Source organism: Hemiscyllium ocellatum, chromosome 15, assembly GCF_020745735.1.
Source record: "Hemiscyllium ocellatum isolate sHemOce1 chromosome 15, sHemOce1.pat.X.cur, whole genome shotgun sequence".
In the NCBI taxonomy this organism is placed as follows: domain Eukaryota; kingdom Metazoa; phylum Chordata; class Chondrichthyes; order Orectolobiformes; family Hemiscylliidae; genus Hemiscyllium; species Hemiscyllium ocellatum.
The window spans coordinates 9,193,323-9,214,714 of NC_083415.1; the positions used below are offsets into that span (position 1 = coordinate 9,193,323).

The window sequence follows — 21,392 nt, forward strand, 5'->3', positions numbered from 1 at the left end:
CCCGGATACCTCCTCTGACTGTGACCTCACCAGCTCTACCTACCAACTTTGTTTAGATTAACAAAATGCCACTTCATTTGTTTAGCCAATTTCTAGAAAAAGTCTTCTACGTCTTTCTCATCAAATTTAGGTAATGCTTGGAAAGATTTAAGCAGATTCCCACCAAGCCTTTGGTGACGATGGGTTTGTTCATCCTCACTATCTTCCTCACTCCTCTACCTTCACCTCCAGCCTTTTAAGCCAACTTTCTGTCTAAGTGCCAATTTATGAAGTTCAATCTCCTCTCTTTCTCCTTTTCCTCTCTCTCTTTCTCCCTTTTATCTCTCTCTTCTTTTCTTTTTGTTCTGCTAAAGCAATTCTGTCCTGTTCTTTTCCTCTTTCCTCTGCTTTTAAACTTAATTCAAACAGTTTCATTTCTATTTCTCTTTTTTCCTTTTGCCTCTAACTCAAGCTGTTTCATTTTCAGTTGAATTTTAGCCATTTGCAAAGATTCTGATGGCATTTCCAGCAAACTTAAATGCCGAGCTATTGCTACAATTACATTTCATTTTCTCATGGATGAAGGTAACTCCAACTCCAGTTAGTCTGCCAATTCCATCAGCTTTACTGGTCATCTGTGGTAAAACCTCTAAAGTCATTTCTTCCGTCCCCAGAAAAGAGCCATTACTACACCAAGCACTACTTAAGCTAACCGAATTCAACACCTAGAACAAAAGACACAATGACCAAACATTTGCTGCCTTTGTGTCCAATAACCCTAATCCCAAATTGGAACTATAGAACAAATCTCGCCAAGAATGCCCAATCTGTTATGGACCAGGCCAGACCACCTCTAAATATTTTAAGAAGATAGCCCAGACCCTAACTTTTATTTTTCAAAAGGCAGATGGAAAGTACATATTCCAGGAGTGATGCAGCTCGTCAAACCACTTGGCTTCAAGCAAAACAGAATTTATTTACACACTATGGTTGAAACGCAAACAAAAGTAAACAGAATTTAGAATAACTTAATCATTTGAAAACCCAATCCACTCAAAATTGCAACTTAACAAAGCTGTTCCAATTCCCACGACATTCCATAAACACATCCCTTGGCAAAAGGTAAATTCAGACTCAGGTTCTTACAAGCAGGAGAGGTTTCAAAGAGAAAGTTCAGGCAATAAACATCTGTTGAAGCATGGAACCTCTTTCCACTGTAGCTGCTTCTCTAGGTCCCCAGCAGTTTTTGACTGCCTGCTAAAACCAAACCAAACTAGAAACAATCTGAACTGGGAGTACTGGCCATTCCCCTTTCATTGATTTAAAAAACCTAAAGGCCTCCTTTGATTGTTGACTTAAGCAGAGTCTGTTGGCCATTTCAGCACAACTGACTTTACAACCCCTCTTGAAAAAAACCAAAGACCAAATAACCTTGTTAAAAGGGCAGCATTGTCACAATTTTGTCCGCTTCAGTCCAATACTGGTACCTCCATAACAGAAACTATGCTTGATCAAATGGTTGGGAAAATAAAAAGAACAGGTGGAGGACAAAGTGGATATTTTTACTTTAGGGAAGCTAGCTGAATTACAACAAAAAGATTAAAAACTAAGGCAGTTGTATCAAAACGTATACACAGAAGAATATCTGAGTATATCCCAGAATGTTATTATATTAAAAATGAAGTTTTGATGAGAAAATGGAGACCATCACATATTCAGTCAGACGAAAAATGGACAGAAGTCCATCAAGTTGCATTATCAGTGGGTTACAGAAAGGAAGTGTTGTGGGTGGCACATGAATTAAAAGTAGGAGGTCATTCGAGAGTAAGGAAAACTAAAGCTAAAGTACAACGACATTTCATTAGGCCCGGACAGCATTAGCATGGGGTTGATTTTTGTAGGTGTGAAATGTATTGCTGGAAAAGCGCAGCAGGTCAGGCAGCATCTAAGGAGCAGGAGAATCGACGTTTTCTTCAGGAATGAGGAGGGTGTGTCATACACGTCAGGTAATAAGGTCATTAGACATGGACAGATGGCCCTATGGGATATCAAAACAAAGGCTTTTGAGAAATTTTCCATACCATCGATGAAAAGGGGATTATTACAATTCCTGGGACTGAGTGTTTTCATACCAAAATTTTGAAAATTCGAACCAGATTTTAGCAGTGTTGCTGCTCCACTGACTGACCTGAAGAAAATTTCAGAGTACAGTAGAATGTCAGAAGGCATTTGACAGCCTGAAAGCTGCTTTAACCACTGCCCTAGCGTTAGCCACATCTAATTATGAGAAACTATTCAAGGTGGCTGATTTGCGAGTGATGTGGGTGTTGATGTTGTACTCTGACAAGGCGACAAAGAGAGACTAGAAAGACCTGTTGGGTGCTTTTCCAAAAAGCTAAATATTCATCAACAGAAATGTTCCACAATTGAGAGAGACCTTAGGTTTGGTGTTGGTGTTGCAACATTTCAACATTTACTGTTGCCAGTAATGGATCTGAGACAATTGTATGTACTGATCACAATCCCTTAAGGCTTTTGGAAAAAATCAAAGATTAAAAATTCCAGACTACTTAGATGGTGCTTATTATCGCAACCAGTCAGTTTAAAAATTATGTGTGGCAGTACAAAAGAACATAACTGCCAACAAATTGTTGCGACTTTGGTAAAGTGAAGATAGAGGTGTTCAGTGACAGGCAAAAAAGTGGACAGAAATAGACTGTAGTATTGAGTGTTTGCATGCTTAGAGACAATGTAATGTATATGTATTATAGTGTACTAAGCTTGGGTTCTCTTTCTGCTGTTTAAATTACAATCTATGTTACTGAATTTGCCTTTACCAAGGGTGTGTTTATAGGATATTACTATATTGAAACAGATGCCGTTTAGTAACTAAATAATGTATTACTCTGTTAAGTTTTTTTCAACAGAGTAAAGTTATTTCAATTCCTTTTTTTAAACTTATATTATAAAAATAAAGTGTGTTTTGCTTCAATCCTGGTGGTTTGACCAATCAAATTGCATCTGGAACACAACACCTTACAGTTATCTTTAAAAATAAGAAATATTGCCATCCAGGCTATTTTCTTATTTATTTTGAGGGGGTTTAGTCTGGTCCATAACACCAAGCATCACATGGTGAAGGGCTATCTCATTGTGCTCAATGATCAACAGTTTACAATAATGCCGAGTAAGGAACAGTGCAATGGAAAGGGATCAGGAATTTAAGCAGAGAAACAGGGTATGGTTGTCCATGGAAATGCAAATAATGGAAATCGAACATCCCTTCACACTGCGAAAGTACGAATGAACCACTGGAAGCTTTTCCCATTATGCTTGAGCCATCCTCAGAATTTGACTAGATTGACCCCAACTGGGATGCAAAAATGCAAGAGCCATTCCCTACCGACGCTCAAGAATTTCCTGCCCTAGACTGCCCACGCTGGAGAAGATGTGTCCATGGAAGGGCCAACCCTCTCAAACCTCCCCGATAGGCCCAGATGGAGGCCAAGCACAACAGTGGAAGGAGCCAGCAAATGCCCAGGCATCTGACCCACCAACCTCTTCAAACACCATCTGCCTCACATGTGGCAGGGAATATAGATCCAGCATTGGACAATTTAGTCATTTCAGGACTCACAACTCCGGAGTGGAAGAAAGTTGTCCTTTGTCTTGAGGGGCTGCTTAAGAAGAAGCTTGATTGTGAGGAACCAATAGAGCAGCAACTCAGACTTCAGGCCATCAAAAGACAGACCAAGGCAACTACTTCCCATCCAACATATAATCCAAGTCTAAAGAGAACACTCTCAGGAAGAATAGCAAAACACCAAAATCATCCATAATTTTATCAGTTTGGGAGCTGATTGAGCCTGTGTAAATGTAATTATATAAACTGACAATTGACATCAAAGAAACTTTTTCGGGGGGGTGAGAATGTTTTATCTGGGTCTGGAAAGATCTAATAGGGTTACACTTGATTGAGTGCAATGAGCCCCACCCATGTAATGGTGTCAGAAAGAATGGGTGGGAAATAAGAGTAAGATCTCAAGGGATGTAGAACCTAAGGATAGACTTCCTAACTGTCTTGAGGGTAATGTCCAGTCTATTCCTAAACCTGCAAATAGTTGGAGAGATACAATAAACTATGTCTTGTTTACATGTCAAAATTCTTCTTTTTATATCAGGAGTGGCAACTGTTGCACATCCTAAACTGTAGGTCCCGAAATAACTCATACACTTAGAATTTATCAATGACAGTGCACCACAACAATGATAATCATATGCCTCTTCCCAATACTGCAGGAAGGCACACCCAAGAAGCCACAATAAGTGGAAAAATATTACCATAACAAGGTATGTGGAAGGTTTAATGTGAGAGCATCTTGATGGTACTTATCAGGAAAAATGCACCTCAAATTGCATTCTAACCCTATTGCATGCAATGCAGCAATTCAACAGTTGGTTGCTGCGGAGAATCCACTTTTAGGCTCATGCTTCCTTTCATTCAGAGAAATGAGGTCGGACAGATAGTGAACGCAAGAGAGAGAAAGCAGTGCAACTACATCCTGCAACAGCTCAAAGAGAAAAATAGAAACTGGTACTTCACCGTCAGAAATAAGAGTGTTGGGCAAGAAAGGTGCAAGATTTACAAAACAAAATAGGCTCATATTATGCATAGAAAAGATAGCAAGCAAGATGGTGGATCAGCAGCATGGCACATTTAAATAGGAAATGGACAAGGTTAAGAACAGATATCATGATTTGGAGATGCCGGTGTTGGGCTGGGGTGTACAAAATTAAAAACCACACAACCACCTGATGAAGGAGCGTCGCTCTGAAAGCTAGTGTGCTTCCAATTAAACCTGTTGGACTATAACCTGGTGTTGTGTGATTTCTAACTTAGAATAGATGTATTTGCAAAAAACAAATGGGAACACATGGAGGGATAAGCTTGGTGGATAAGTTATCCTGTTATTCCAGGAATCATCATAAATTTTAAGTGTTTAAAAGAAATATGCAGAATCTCTAAGCTCCCTGATTTTCAGACCCAGGTTGATAGAGAGCATGGATCAGCTTTGTTCTTAATGAGAAATCACTATTTATCACAGGTCATTAGATTCAAGCTGTACGAAAAACAGTTAAACTAAATTAAGTAAACTTGACAAATTAAAACTCTAAATGCCTTATAAACTCTCCTTTACACATACACAAAGATAGGCAAACAGAAACAGAGAGAAAGACTGGGAAAACAGTTCCATAGCCTTCATTCACAAGATCCGTTCGGCTGTTCCTCCTTAATCCTTGTTTTTCTCAATATTTCCATGGATTTGCAAGAGGCATGGTAGGGGTTGTTTCTCTTAACAAAGGTCTGTGACTCATCCAATTCAAAATCACAACTTGCAGCATATGCTGAAGGAAAGAAAAGCTGTTTTTCTTCATACTTAAAACGGTTAACTGGAGGAAATGGAGAGCATTTTTCTCTTCTGGTCTGAATGAGCTTTTCTCTCTTTTGTTCACAGCCCAAGCAGTTCAGCTACCTGAGAACCAATGACATAGTTTATGTTGGCAGCAGAGAAAGTTTGTCATTGATTGTTTTAGTATTTTCTTGGTTTTTTTCCCCTACTAAGTTACTTTCTAGAGAGAGGCAGTGACGGCGGCAGTATTGAGCTCATTGAATTTGGTAGTCGGCTGGATGTCCAGTGTGAGGCAGTGGATGGGGGCCTGACCAGAGAACACAGTGAATTCCCAATGCCCTGCAGGCGGACCGAAGGTGAAACCGAGGATCGGCACTCAGCCCAAAGGCGAGGCTGAGGTCCAGTGCGGATGGCATTTGGTTCGGGACTTTGGCGGTCTGAAATCCCAAGAGTGAGTCCACACATGGCAATGGAGGAACCCCCCGGTATCTAAAGTGACTATGAGACCAGAGGACACCAAATCACCATGAGGAAAGCATGCCAAAGCCCTTATAGGAAATGCAGTCCCAGCTGGGTTAAGCACTTAAGAAAGACTGCAAAGTTGAACTTCTGGCTTTATTTCTTTATTTTTTGACTTAATACGAAGAGGGACAGTTATGTTCAACCTTTAATTTTATTTTTTTTTAACACTATACTAAGAGTGACTGTGATGTTTAACTTTAAACTTATCCATAAGGTCATGTTGCAGCTGTAGCAAACTCTAGTGTGGCTGCACTTGGAGTATTGCGTAAAGTTCTGGTCACTGCATTATAGGAAGGATATGGAAGCTTTGGAAAGGGTTCAGAGGAGATTTACTAGGATGTTGCCTGGTATGGAGGGAAGATCTTATGAAGAAAGACTGAGGGACTTGAGGCTGTTTCTGTTAGAGAGAGGAAGGTTGACACATGACTTGAGACATTTAAGATAATCAGCGGATTAGATAGGGGTGGTCAGTGAGAGCTTTTTTCCTCAGATAGTGATAGCTAGTATGGTGAGGCATAGCTTTAAATCAAGGGGTGATAGATATAGGACAGATCTCAGTGGTGGTTTCTTTACTCAGAGAGCAGTAGGGGCGTGGAACACCCTGCCTGCATCAGTAGGAGACTTGCCAACTTTAAGTGCATTTAAATGGTCATTGGATAAAATATGGATGAAAATGGAATAACGTAGGATAGATGGGCTTCAGATAGGTTCTACAGGTCAGTGCAACATTAAGGGTTGAAGGGCCTGAGCTGCACAGTAATGTTCTATGTTCCTTATTTCTTTCTACCTTGTTCTTAATTTTTAGTACCTAGGTAATGTCATATGTGGCGACATTGAAAACTTTTCACTGTACTCCTGTACTTTTGCTCTTGAGTATACCTGATAATAAAACCTAAACCTAAACTGGTCACTAGTCCACAAATCAATTCACTTGTAAGCAATTCCTCAGCACCAGGTCAGCTATACAATACTTGACACAGCTACAATGTCATCAAATGTCTTGTTTTCAAAATGTGCAGTCATTCTTCTAAATTCCTGGGTTTCAAAAGAGTTTGTTTTGATTTCAGTTCACAGTTTTAAAAATCACTAAAAATAAATATATACGGTCTTTACAAAAGGAAATCATGAAGAACAAAACTAAAAAGACTCAGCACGGATATATAAAAATAATTCACTGATCAAATAATGGGAGATAAGAAGTACTTTAAGCATTTTAAAATTAAAAACAAAATTAAAAGAAGTGTAGGACTGTTTAATAATGAAAAATGGGCTTTAGACTATCCAAGACGATGGAGATTTGCGGTAAATATTCAGTGCCTGTTTATAAAAGATAAATTAAGTTTTAATCAATTGAATAAAAGTATTTCAAGGTTCCACCAAATTTTGTGCATAACAAGTGATCAGTGAGTTTTTAAAGAATGTTGCTAAGGTGCCTCAGGAGAGATCATTCCATAACATTAGGACTCGTGGACTCATGGATCAGCACACATTCAAGACTAATCATCAAGAAAATGACAACTATACAAACATCCACTCCCTCCACCACCAACGCTCAGTAGCAGCAGTGTGTACTATTTATAAGGTGCACTGCAGAAATTCACTGAAGATCCTTAGACAACACCTTCCAAACTCACAGGCACTTTCATCTAGAAGGATAAGGGCAGCACAGATGTAGGAACACCACTACCTGCAAGTTCCCCTCCAAGCCACTTACCATCCTGACTTGGAAACATATCGTCATTCCTTCGGTGTCATTGGATCAATATCCTGGAATTTCCTCCCCTTAGGGTATTGCGGGTCAACCTACGGCATGTAGACTGCAGAGGTTCAAGAACACAGCTCACTACCACCTGTGAAAGTGGAGTCGCAGGTAGATAGGATAGTGAAGGAGGCATTTGGTATGCTTTCTTTTATTGGTCAGAATATTGAGTACAGGAGTTGGGAGGTCATGTTGCAGCTGTACAGGACATTGGTTAGGTGACTGTTGGAATATTGCATGCAATTCTGGTCTGCTTCCTACTGGAAAGATGTTGTGAAACTTGAAAGGGTTCAGAAAAGAATTACAAGAATGTTGCCAGGGTTGGAGGATTTGAGCTATAGGGAGAGGCTGAACAGGCTGGGGCTGTTTTCCCTGGAGCGTCGGAGGCTGAGGGGTGACCTTATAGAGGTTTATAAAATTATGAGGGGCATGGATAGGGTAAATAGACAAAGTCTTTTCCCTGGGTTCAGGGAGTCTGGAACTAGAGGACAGAGGCTTAGGGTGGGAAGGAAAGATATAAAAGAGACCTAAGGGGCAACCTTTTCACACAGAGGGCAGTATGTGTATGGAATGAGCTGCCAGAGGATGTGGTGGATGCTGGTACAATTGCAACATTAAAGAGGCATTTGGATGGGTATATGAATAGGAAGGGTTTGGAGGGTTATGGGCTGGGTGCTGGCAGGTGGGACTAGATTGGGTTGGGATATCTGGTCAGCATGGACGGGTTGGACTGAAGGATCTGTTTCCGTGCTGTACATCTCTATGACTCTATGAATGAATTTAAAAAAAAACCTTGTCAGGATCCAGGCAAAGTCCTTTCACTGTTAGCACATGATCTGTGTATTTGATTTCAGACATCTTTCTCATACAGCTTCAGGTTCATCTATTGAGTAAACACTACCAGTCACAGTAGATCCTGGCCATGATATGTGATTGTGCCTCCACGTCCTTAGGCAGGCCATCGACAATAGATTCCACTCTGGGACGATCACTGACTTGTCTTGTTCTGCCTGCATCAGTACTCTTCTGGTAATGCCAAACAGCATGCACACCATCTGCATCTCCTGAATGGCACTTAGAAAACAGCTGCTTTCATCCAAGCCCATTTGCAAGTACCATTGCACTGAGGATTGTAAAGACCTTGGCAAGTTGTAGCAACATTTCTCCAGTGGTTGGCATGGAGTGAAATTTCCTTTCAGCTTGCTTGAGATCTATTTTGTTTACACATACTCACTGTTTCTCAGATTGTTTCACTGCCACCAGGCTGCTAAACCAGTTTTGGAAAAAAAAATGCTCTTCCGGACTGGGACATTTGAAACGTGGGCGGGTTTGTGAGTTAGGAGTGAAAAGGAAATGAATTTCTTCAATTAGAGAACATTTGGAATCCTTTGCCCAAACAAGCTGTACATGCTTAGTCATTGAGTGATTTTAAAGTAGAAATTGATGGACTTTTGGACACTAATGAAATTTAAGGATATAGGAATTGTGTAGCTGAGGTTGGAGGTCAGACCTGATCCTTGTTGAAAGATATGCCACGCTCAATAGCTGAATGGCCTAATCTAGCTCTTATTTCCTATGTTTTTATAAGTTTCAATGGAAGCAAGTTCATAGATGTCCCAGAAAAGAATACTTAAATATTATTAGAGTTGTACAAAAGAATTTACTTAGGATAAAAATTAGTGGAATTCATATAGTTATGTCATTAGATCATGACGGCTGTCCCTCAACATTGAATGGAGATATCACAGCTTCTGGTCAGAAAGTCTCTAAATATACTGATTGTGCCAGGAGTCTGGAGCAGAGTTGTATTCAGAAACAGAAAAAAGGATTAATGGGATAATCACAGACCATTATTTTCATTGCCAATGGTGGGAAAACATTTAGAATCCAATGCACAAGGCCCCATTGAGGTGTGTTGTGAGAAGTCAGGATAACCAGCAAGAACCTCAGGCCAAATGTAAACATTTTTAAAGAGATGGAGTAGTTGGATAGAGAAGGGACAACTATTCAGTACAATATGAATATCTCAGATGGCATTTGATAAGATGATTCATAGGGTGTTTCTATACAAGAATATAAACATTTGGATGTAAGTTTGCTCACTGAGCTGGAAGGTTCGTTTTCAGACATTTCACCACCATACTAGGTAACATCAGTGAAGCACTGGTGGTATGGCCTGCTTTTTCCTTATGTGTTTAGCTTTTCTTGGGTTAGTGACATCATTTCCTGTGGTGATGTTATTTCCTGTTGTTTTTCTCAGGGGGTGGTAAATGGGATCCAAGTCAATGTGTTTGTTGATAGAGTTCTGCTGGAGTGTCATGCTTCTAGAAATTCTTGTGCGTGTCTCTGTTTGGCTTTTCTTCAGATGGATGTGTTGCCTGGTGTCCTGCTTCATCTTTATACAAAGACAGTAGTGAGAGTGGGTCTCGTCTTATTGGGGCTAGTTGATGTTCATGTATCCTGGTGGTCTGTTTTCTGCCTGTTTGTCCAATGTAGTGTTTGTTACAGTTCTTGTAAAGTATTTGGTAAATGACATTAGTTTTGCTTGTCTGTACAGGGTCTTTTAAGTTCATTAGCTGCTGTTTTAGTGTGTTGGTGGGTTTGTGGGCTACCATGATGCCAAGATGTCTGAGTAGTCTGGCAGCCATTTCTGAGATGTCTTTGATGCAGGGGAGAGTGGCTGGGGTTTCTGGATATGTTTTGTCTGCTTGTTTGGGTTTGTTGTTGAGAAATCAGTAGACTATGTTCAGTGGGTACCTGTTCTTCTTGAATACACAGTATAGGTGATTTTCCTCTACTCTTCGTACTTCCTCTGTGCTGCAGTATGTGGTAGCTCATTGAAATAATGTTTTGATGCAGCTTCGTTTGTGGGTGTTGGGATGATTGCTTCTGTAGTTCAATATTTGATCTGTATGTGTTGTTTTTCTGTAGATGCTGGTTTGAAGATCCCCATTGGCTGTTCGCTCTACTGCGACATCTAGGAATGGCAGTTGGTTGTTGTTTTCCTCCTCTTTATTGAACTTTATGCCAGTAAGGGCATTATTGATGCCCTTGAAAGTTTCCTCTAATTTGTTTTGTTTAGTGATGACAAAGTTTGGGATGGATGGTTTGCAGAGCTGTTTGCTTGAGTATCTGCCTGTGCTAAGAATCCTGATATCAGAGATCCCATGGATGTTCCGTTGGTTTGTCTGTAGGTTTTGTTGTTGAAGTGGGTATTAAGACATAGGTGCACTAGCTTGATGATATTGTTCTTGCTCATGAAGTTGGTGGTATTTAGTATATGTGTCTTTGGCTCTTCTAATAGTGAAGTCAGTGTTTCCTTGGCCAGGTTAGTGTTACATCAAAGGAGAACAGGGCTGTTACATCATCCTCTTCTATCTTAGCGTCTTTGATGGTCTTCAGGAATTCTTGGATGGAGTGGATGGGGTGGCATGAGTCTTCTACTCAGTGTTTTAGTCTTTTGTGTAGCTTCTTGGCTAATCTGTAAGTTGGTGTTCCAGGTAGCAAGACTACGGGTGTGAGGGGTGTTCCTGGTTTGCGAATTTTGGGTAATCAGTAGAAGCATGGTGTGTTGGATCTGTCTGGTTTCATTTTTGGTACTCAGTCTTATTTATTTCTCCAGATTTCTGAAGTTTTTTAAGTAGGGCTGTGATTCAGTTCTCTACTTGTGGGGTCAGGTCTATTACCACTTGTTGGTAAGTGTTGGTATCTGCAAGCAGTGTGTTCACTTTCTCAATGTAATTTGTTTAATTTAAAGTGATTGTCAAGCATCCTTTGTCTACGGGTAGGGTAACAATATTTTTATTTTTTTTAGTCCTTCTTGTGCTTTTCTTTCTTGTGTATTGAGATTATTTCCTTCCTTTCTCCTGCTTAATGTTGGTGCAACTGTCTGTCTGATGGCTTGCTGGGTTTCTTTTGTGAATTCATTGCCTTTCGTGTTGTTTCTGATTCTGTTAAAAATCTTTCTTGTCCGCATCCTGGAAGTCAATCCTCTTATCTGACTGACCCTTAACAGACACTGAAAAAGCCATCTTAGTAAGAGGATTAAATTACAAGGTAAATACAGGTAATCCACAAACTCACCAACACGCTAAAACAGTAGCTAATGACCTTGAAAGGCCCTATACAGACAACAAGCAAAATTAATGTAATTTACAAATTACCTTGCAAGAACTGTAACAAATACTACATTGGACAAACAGGCAGAAAACAAGCCTCCAGGATACATGAACATTAACTAGCCATGAAAAGACATGACCGACTCTCAATAGTATCTTTACATACAGATGAGGAAGGACACCACTTCGACTGGACAACACATTGATCCTAGGACAAGCCAAACAGAGAGATGTGTGAGAATTCCTAGAAGCATGGCACTCCAACCAGAACTCTATCAACAAACATATTGACTTAGATCCCATTTACCACCCCCTGAGAAAAAGAACAGGAAATAACATCATCACAGGAAATGACATCACCACAGGAAATTATATCACTGACACAAGGCAATCTAAATACATAAATAAAAAGCAAGCTATATCACCAGTGCTTCATCGGAGGCTCACAAATGACATTGCCTAGTACGGTGACGAAACGTCTGAAGATGAACCTTTCAGCTCAATGAGCAATCTTACATCTAGAATCTGAACCTAAGCTGCAAACCTTCTCAAAACCCGCTAATATAAGCATCTAACATAAAAGGGAATGTGACTGTGTGGATAGAAAGTTAATTGACTGTTAAAAAATAAGGAGGGCAGAATCTTGCCAGCCCTGAATACTGTTGACTTACAAATCAGTTGGGAACATAGGGAGAGATTGGTAGAACTTAGATTCTTAATGTTGAGGGAACAAAAGTCTGATTCTCCAACCATGATATGAATGGCAAGTTAAGCATCTTGCTAGTGAGCAGCAAGAGGCCTATTTGAAACCATTTGCATGCATTAGCATGTCATTATTACCTGATCATGTCTCATTTATGTGCAGTTTAAATTCTCCCATCTGCCAGAAAGCCAATTTTTGGCAAGAAATTCAGAGAAGGTACCTAGTGATTCCAGCTCACTGCTAACTCCTCGAGGCTTCCATCTTTAATTGCGGTCCCCAACATCTCAGAGGTACGCTCTGTGTCAGCGACCACCGCAGCCTCACAAAAACCCCTATCCACAGATGTTGGCATTAGATATGTGCCAGCCCCACTGCATTCTCATGGCACTGATTTTATCCATTTCCAATATGTCTTTTCACTGTGAGCATACAAACACTTTCAGTGTAATGTTACTGTCAGGACACTTTGCATGCAGAGAAATAATGGGACTGACCAGGTTGTATCTCAAGGGTCCTTATTTGCTCTCTCAGTTCTTTGCACCTAATTGGATGTTCACAAAATCTCTGCCTCAAAGACTCCCAATAATTCTGTCTGACCTTGTTTTTTTTAAAATGCAGACACAAACCCAGGCAGCTTGTTTTGGTTGCCAGCAGTGATCAGTGAAAGGGAGTGGATTTGTTGATGTATGGCACCATGCTACGCAGCTGTGTCATGGATTAGCCGTGGGAAATGTAGAGTTACAGGTGGCCCTGGCTAGGATGCTCTTTGGAGGGTCAGTGGGCTAAATGGTCTCTCTGCATTGTAGGAATTTTATGACATAGACTATAGAACATCACAGTGCAGTACTAGCTCTTCGCCCCACAATGTTGTGCTGACCTTTGAAATTAATCTGATGCCCATCTAACCTACACTGTTACATTATTATCCATATGCGTGTCCAATGTCCATTTAAATGCCCTTCATGTCGGCAAGTCTACGATGTTGCAGGCAGGCCATTTCACGCCCCTACAACTCTCTGAGTAAAGAAACTATCCCTGATGTCTGTCCTAAATCTATCACCCCACAATTTAAAGCTATGTCCCCTCGTGTTAGCCTTCACCATCCAAGGAAAAAAAGTTCTCATTGTCCACCCTATCTAACCTGCTGATTATCTTATAGAGTCATAGAGATGTACAGCATGGAAACAGACCCTTCAGTCCAACCCGTTCATGGCGACCGGATATCCCAACCCAATCTAGTTCCACCTGCCAGCACCCAGCCCATATCTCTCCAAACCCTTCCTATTCATATACCCCATCCAAATGCCTTTTAAATGTTGCAATTGTACCAGCATCCACCACATCCTCTGGCAGCTCATTCCATATACGTACCACCTTCTGCGTGGAAAGGTTGCCCCTTAGGTCTCTTTTATATCTTTCCCCTCTCACCCTAAACCTGTGCCCTCTAGTTCTGGACTCCCCGACCCCAGGGAAAAGACTTTATCTATCTATCCTATCCATGCTGCTCATGATTTTGTAAATCTCTATAAGGTCACCCCTCAGCCTCTGATGCTCCAGGGAAAACAGCTCTAGTCTGTTCAACCTCTCCCTATAGCTCAAATCCTCCAATCCTTGTAAATCTTTTCTGAACCCTTTCAAGTTTCACAACATCTTTCCGATAGGAAGGAGACCAGAACTGCATGCAATATTCCAACAGTGGCCTAACCAATGTCCCATGCAGCCTCAACATGACCTCCTACCCTCTGTACTCAATACTCTGATCAATAAGGGATAGCATGCCAAATGCCTTCTTCACTATCTTATCTACCTGCGACTTCACTTTCAAAGAGCTATGAATCTGCACTCCAAGGTCTCTTTGTTGAGCAACACTCCCGAGGACCTTACCATTAAGTGTATAAGTCCTGCTAAGATTTGCTTTCCCAAAATGCAGCACCTCACATTTATCTGAATTAAACTTCATCTGCCACTTCACAGCCCATTGGCCCATCTGATCAAGATGCCGTTGTAATCTGAGGTAATCTTCTTCGCTGTCCACTACATCTCCAATTTTGGTGTCATCTGCAAATTTACTAATTATACCTCTTATGCTCACATCCAAATATTTATATAAATGACAAAAAGAAGTGGACTCAGCACCCTTCTTTGTGGCACTCCACTGGTCACAGGCCTCCAGTCTGAAAAACAACCCTCCACCACCACCCAGTGTCTTCCACCTTTGAGCCAGTTCTGTATCCAAAGGAGAAAGTGAGGTCTGCAGATGCTGGAGATCAGAGCTGAAAATGTATTGCTGTAAAAGCGCAGCAGGTCAGGCAGCATCCAAGGAACAGGAAATTCGACGTTTCGGGCATAAGCCCTTCATCAGCCCTGATGAAGGGCTTATGCCCGAAACGTCGAATTTCCTGTTCCTTGGATTCTGCCTGACCTGTTGCGCTTTTCCAGCAACACATTTTCAGCTCTGTATCTAAATGGCGAGTTCTCCCTATATTCCATGATATCTAACCTTGCTAACCAGTCTCCTATGGGGAACCTTATTGAACTCCTTACTAAAGTCCATATAGATCATATCTACCGCTCTGCCCTCATCAATCCTCTTCGTTACTTCTTCAAAAAACTCAATCAAGTTTGTGAGACATGATTTCCCACGTACAAAGCCATGTTGACTATCCTAATCAGTCTTTGTCTTTCCAAATGCATGTACATCCTGTCCCTCAGGATTCCCTCCAACAACGAGCCCACCACTGACATCAGGCTCACTGGTCTTTAGTTCCCTGGCTTGTCCTTACCATCTTTTGTATATAGTGGCACCACGTTCACCAAATCCAGTCTTCTGGCACCTTACCTGTGACTATCAATGACAGAAATATTTCAGTAAGAGGCCCAGCAATCGCTTCCCTAGTCTCCCACTGAGTTCTAGGGTACACCTGATCAGGTTATGGGGATTTATCCACTTTTATGCATTTCAAGACTTCCAGCACTCCCTCCTCTGTAATATGGACATATTTCAAGATGTCACCATCTATTTCCCCACTTTCTGTATGATAAGTGTCCTCAAGGCCCTGGTGACAGACATGAGTCTGATTACAATGTGACCAAAGCTAAGCAAAGCTTAAGAGTCAACTGTGGGGATACATTTTCCTGTTTCTGTATGAAAGGGAAAAGCTCACAAACCAATTTCACTTCCTTTCTGTGACTCAAGAGTTGAAGGCAATACCTTGCTATCAGGGACATTGTTGCCATCGAGACATGTTATAACTTTGGTGCATCTTCATTCTTATGTTAAATTTATTCTTGGCTTCTATCTCAGGCTACTTTAGAGTGAGGAGACAGTGAGGACTGCAGATGCTGGAGATCAGAGCTGAAAATGTGTTGCTGGAAGAGCGCAGCAGGTCAGGCAGCATCCAAGGAACAGGAGATTCGATGTTTCGGGAAGAAGGGCTTATGCCCGAAACGTCAAATCTCCTGTTCCTTGAATGCTGCCTGACCTGCTGCGCTTTTCCAGCAACACATTTTCAGCTACTATTAGAGTGAGCCTTAATTTCTCATGTCCCAAGGAGTTTCACTTCTGCTGTTAATTCAATCAATTAGTGTACTCAAGAATCAAACAAAAACCTTTCTCAGTAGGGTTTAGTCACATGCCTTCATGTGATGTTCTACGTCCTCAGATGATATCAGAATAACACTGCGTTAGATGTTGATTTAAAGTGCTATATTTGTTAAATAACAAATGTATAAGGAAATAATAGCATACACAGATCACTTCATTAAACTTTGTATGAAGTTGAAAATAATAAATGGTTTGCAGTGTTTGTATTAATCTTCCTACCCTTTGCGTACTTCCAGTTCATAGAAGACACATTTACAAACTTTAAATCACCAGCTTCATCAAAGAATTTCTTGACACAACTTAAGGAGATCCATTTTGTACTGAAATTTACCAGTGAAATGCAGCAATCAAACAAGCTCCCTTTCCTTGACGTGTTAGTTAAGGTACCTACCAATAGCTTCACAACTACTGAAGAAGGGTCGCCAGGGTAGAAACATTAATTCAGACTTTTCTTCATAGATGCTGCCAGCCTGCTGAGCTTTTCCAGAAACTTCTGTTTTTGGTTCTCAACTACTGTCTACCAAAAGCCTACATTCACTGATCAGAGTAAACATTGTTCTGCCATAAGATCAATCTTGGATGAAAGGGCCCTAGCCATTTGCTGATCCCTCTCTCGTGTTATCCAGTTGGGTGGGATTGGACTTACATTTTCATCAGGTTTCTCATCAAACACCTTTTGGAAATCCAAACATACTATTTCTACAGGTTTCCCTTAATCTATCCTGCTCATTACCCCCTCAAAGAATTCCAATGTTCTTGTCAGGCATGATTTCCTTTTAATGAAGCCATCCTGCGGAATGATATACTGGCAACAAAAAGAATGTAATGAAGTTTCACCAAACTGAGTCCCGTGATGGTGGGATTGTCTTTTGAGAATTTCTACTTTCTAGAATTAGAAGAATGATAATAATCTCATTAAAACAAACAAAAATCACACAGGGATTGAAACGGTGGATGCAGAAAGGATGTTTCTTGTTGCCTGGAAGGGATTATGGTCTAGAAACAAGGACACAATTTCAGATTAAGGAGTAGGCCATTGCAGACTGAGATGTTACCCTTAGAAGGTGGTAAATCTTTGGAATTCTCTACTGCCGAGGCCTATGGATGCTCAGTCTTTACATATATCCAATGCAGAGAACATTAGCATTCTGAGCAATAGTGATTTCAAAGGATATGGGAAAAGTGCAGGAAAATGGTGTTATGGGAGGAGATCAGCCATGAGCTAGTTGAGTGGTGGAGCAGGTTTGAGGGTGCAAATGATCTCATATTACTCCAATTTCCCCTATTCCAATGGAAGGGATTCCATCCTTTCAGGTGGTCAGTGGAGGGATTTGGGAGACCCCAAGAACAAATCACAACAAGCTATCACACATGTACAGCAGGTAATTGGAAAGGCAAATGGAATTTTGACCTTTATTTCAAAGGAAATGAAGTGTAAAAACAAATAGGTTAAAATCTATACAAGGCACTTGTTAGACCAATGCTGGAATGTTGTGAACAGTTTTGGCCCCCTCATCTAAGGAAAGGTGTACTGGCAGAGCAAACAGTCCAGGGAATGTGCACTAGGTTGATCACAGGTATGAAGCAATTCTCTTACAAGGAGGGTCTGACTAGCTTTGCTTTTGTAATCATTGGAATTTTAGAAGAATGAGAGGCAATCTTATTGAAAAATAAATTCTTAGACTGCTTGACAACGTTGGGGCAGAAAAGTTGTTTCAGCTTGTGGGAGGGTCTGGAATCAGAGGGCATAATCTCAGAGGAAGGGGGTGGAGATGCAGTGAAATTTCCTCTCTCTGAGGGAAGTGAATCCTTGGAATTTTTTTACCGCAGAAGGCTGTAGGGGCTGGGCTGAGATAGAAAAATTTTAATCATTGAGGGAATCTGAGGTTATGGGGTTGAAGATTATGAGATCAGCCATAATCTCATTAAATGGTGGAGAAGACTTGGCCGCCTGAATGGCCTACATCTGCTCCTATGTTTTACCGTCTGAAAATGAAGGTTCATACTTGGTGCTCCAGCGTAGAACTGAGGAAGTAGGAGTCATAGAGTCAAACAGCACAGAAAGGAATGTAATTTGACTAGCTACAACACTTATTGCCCATCCCTAATTGTTTTGGAGAAGGTTGTAGTGGACTGCATTCTGGAACCACTACTATCCTCGGGATGTAGAGACATCCTCAGGGGTGTTAAATAGAGTTGCAGGTTTTTGACCCAGTGAAGGAATGGCGATATGTTTCTAAGTCAGGATGGTGCATGATTTGAGGGGAATTTGCAGGTGGTGGTGTTCTCTTGCATCTGCTGCCCATTTCCTTACCAGTGGTAGAAGCTGTGGTTTGGAAGGTGCTGCAGAAGGAACCTTGGCGAGTTATTGGTTTTCAAGTTTGCAGATGACCCAAGACTGAGTGGGAATGTGAGCTGTAAAAAGAATGCAAAGAGGCTTCAAAAGGATTTAGGAGAAAGTGAGGATTGCAGATCTGGAGAATCAGTGTTGCTAAAGCATGGCACTGGAAAAAGCACAGCAGGTCAGGCAGGATCCAAGGAATGAGAGAATCAACATTTTGGGCAGGATCCTTGCTTCTCGGATGCTGACTAACCTGCTGTGCTTTATCCATCGCTATACTTCAAGGGAGAATTATGAAGGCTGAGCGAGTGGTCAAGAGAATGGCAAATTAAATAATACTGTTGATAAATGTGAGATTATCCACTTTGGTGGAAAAAATGAAAAATGTTTCTTCAATGGGCAGAGATTGGAAATTGTTGATATCCAAAGGGACTTGGGTGACCTTGTACACAAATCAGTGAAAGACAACATGTTGGCACAGAAATTAAAAAGGCAAATAATCTCTTTTACTGTAAGAGATTTGGGTAGAGGATTAAGATGAGAGTTGATCTCCTAAAAACATCAAAATATTATTACAGGGCTAGACAGGGTAGATACAGAAAAGATGCTTCCCCTTCTCCTGAGAGGCTCAGATCTTGGGGACATGGTGTAGGAACAAGAGGATGACTATAGCTGGAGGTGAGAAGGAATTTCTTCACTCAGAGAATGGTGAATCTTTGGAAAATTCTACTCCAGAGGGCAGGAACATTCAATCGTTGAGCACGTTTGAGTCTGAGGTCGCTAGATTTCTAGGTACAAATGAGCTGAAGGAATATCAAACAACGATAGAAATTGCTAGAAAAGCTCTGCAGGTCTGGCACCATCAGTGAATAGAAATCAGTGCTAATGTTTCGGGTCCGGTAAACTTCTTCAGTTATTTCGATTGCTCGTAAGGAATGTGAAGATAGTGCTGGAAAATGGTGCTGAGGCAGATATTGGGCCGTGATCTGGAATGATGGAACAGGCCTGAGGAGCTGAATGGCCTACTCTGGTTCCCATGTTTATAATCATAGATGCAGCCTGATGGCCCCATCTACCTTCTCAAGTGATGAATCGCCCCTCTTGTTTTGAAGGAGAGCAGGGGAGTTCTCCCAGTGTCTTGCCAATATTTGTCCCTTGATCAACCTGACAGAATACAATGTGTCCAGCGGTAAACAGAATACCGTAGTGTGTGAGGGAGCCGGCCGGGCGCGGATGGGCGGTCATATCCACTACATTAAAGCAGCGACAGGACTTCACAAATAGCGATATGGAAACTCTACATTTTTTTTTCAAAACTAATGGTCATAAGAGAGAAACTTGCTATCCAGTACCAGGCTGTGGTTGAAGATTTCAGGGACTGAAGCTTGTTTTGGGGAATTGTTAAGATTTGTAAACGCATCCCTGGGGTGTACACTTACTTACTGTCTTAATATTTTAAAAATGAGATTAATAATGGAGTGCATTCTACTCAGCCGTGCCATTAAAGCTCACACGTTTTATGGTCTGGCAAGAGTTTTTAGCAACACCAATGCAGTATGCCACCCCCTGCTTGAACATGGATAGGTTGATGTTTGGGTGGGTGGGAGATCGGAAGGAAATATTGATAGGGAAAGGGGTGATTTAAAACGTGGGAAGTCACAACGAGAGGCAGAACCCTCCCACTCGGTGCGCCAGTCATTTGCGGCAATGTGTTTTAAAAGAAGGTCCATTTCCTGATCACGTGGCAGTGAGGGAACTGTTATCTTTCTATATATTTTTTTTAAAAAGCCAGTGGAGGAGTGGGCAAAGTGTGTAGAGGAATCGAGGCCAGGGATCTCAGGGCCATTCCTTTAGTGTTCAGGAGAGGGAGCAGGGATCTGATGGTGAGAGGCAGCCGCTGAAGTTGCCCCTGGGCCGGGAGCTGTAGCGAGCGGCTTGTTTTTGTATCCATTTCCTCGGTTACACTGTGACAGCCATGGGGACGTGTTACAGTCTCAGGTCGCGGCTCATCGGTCCCCACAGCGCCTCCAGCATCTCGTACTCCGGGGGCCGGCCGGCCAACGCGCTCGCCGGCGGAGGGGAAGGCGAAGCTGGCCAACACGAGCATCCGGACGGCCAGCTGAGGGAGCGGCTCCGCTCCGAGGAGAAAGCCCGCCTCAAAGCCGACAAGAAACGGAGCCGGAGCATCGACAAGAGCCTGAAGGCGGAGAAGCGCGAATACAAGCAAACCCACCGACTCCTGCTACTCGGTGAGTCTCCTGTTCAGCTCCATCCCCTCCCCGCCTACTTGTTCTCTCATGATTTCCATTTCTCATCCTCCACAATAAAACAGCAGGTTGTAACTTTCTACCTCTTGCTGATTTTGCTGCCCATTTCCTTACCAGCGGTAGAAGCTGTGGTTTGGAAGGTGCTGCAGAAGGAACCTTGGTGAGTTATTGGTTTTCAAGTTTGCAGATGACCCAAGACTAAGTGGGAATGTGAGCTGTAAAAAGAATGCAAAGAGGCTTCAAAAGGATTTAGGAGAAAGTGAGGATTGCAGATCTGGAGAATCAGTGTTGCTAAAGCATGGCAATGGAAAAAACACAGCAGGTCAGGCAAGGAATGAGAGAATCAACATTTTGGGCAGGATCCATCTTCAGGATCCTTGCTTCTCGGATGCTGACTAACCTGCTGTGCTTTATCCATCGCTATACTTCAAGGGAGAATTATGAAGGCTGAGCGAGTGGTCAAGAGAATGGCAAATTAAATAATACTGTTGATAAATGTGAGGTTATCCACTTTGGTGGAAAAAATGAAAAATGTTTCTTCAATGGGTAGAGATTGGAAGGGGGTTGGGGGGACGGGCGGGTATGGGGGGAAGGGGTGTGGGGGGACGGGCGGGTATGGGGGGAAGGGGGGTGGGGGGGACGGGGGTGTGGGGGGACGGGCTGGTATGGGGGAAGGGGGGTGGGGGGG

The 21,392-nt window shown here is 41.9% G+C and overlaps 1 protein-coding gene across 1 annotated transcript in view; it reads left to right on the top strand.

Moving 5' to 3' along the window:
• The first annotated feature begins 20,175 nt into the window (after window positions 1-20,175).
• The window catches only part of gnas (GNAS complex locus), a 311,904-nt gene continuing 310,687 nt past the window's right edge, over window positions 20,176-21,392 (top strand). The window contains exon 1 of the mRNA XM_060836269.1: window positions 20,176-20,686. Coding sequence (XP_060692252.1) covers window positions 20,413-20,686 — 274 coding nt within the window. The 5' untranslated portion in view covers window positions 20,176-20,412. The remainder of the gene's footprint in view (window positions 20,687-21,392) is intronic.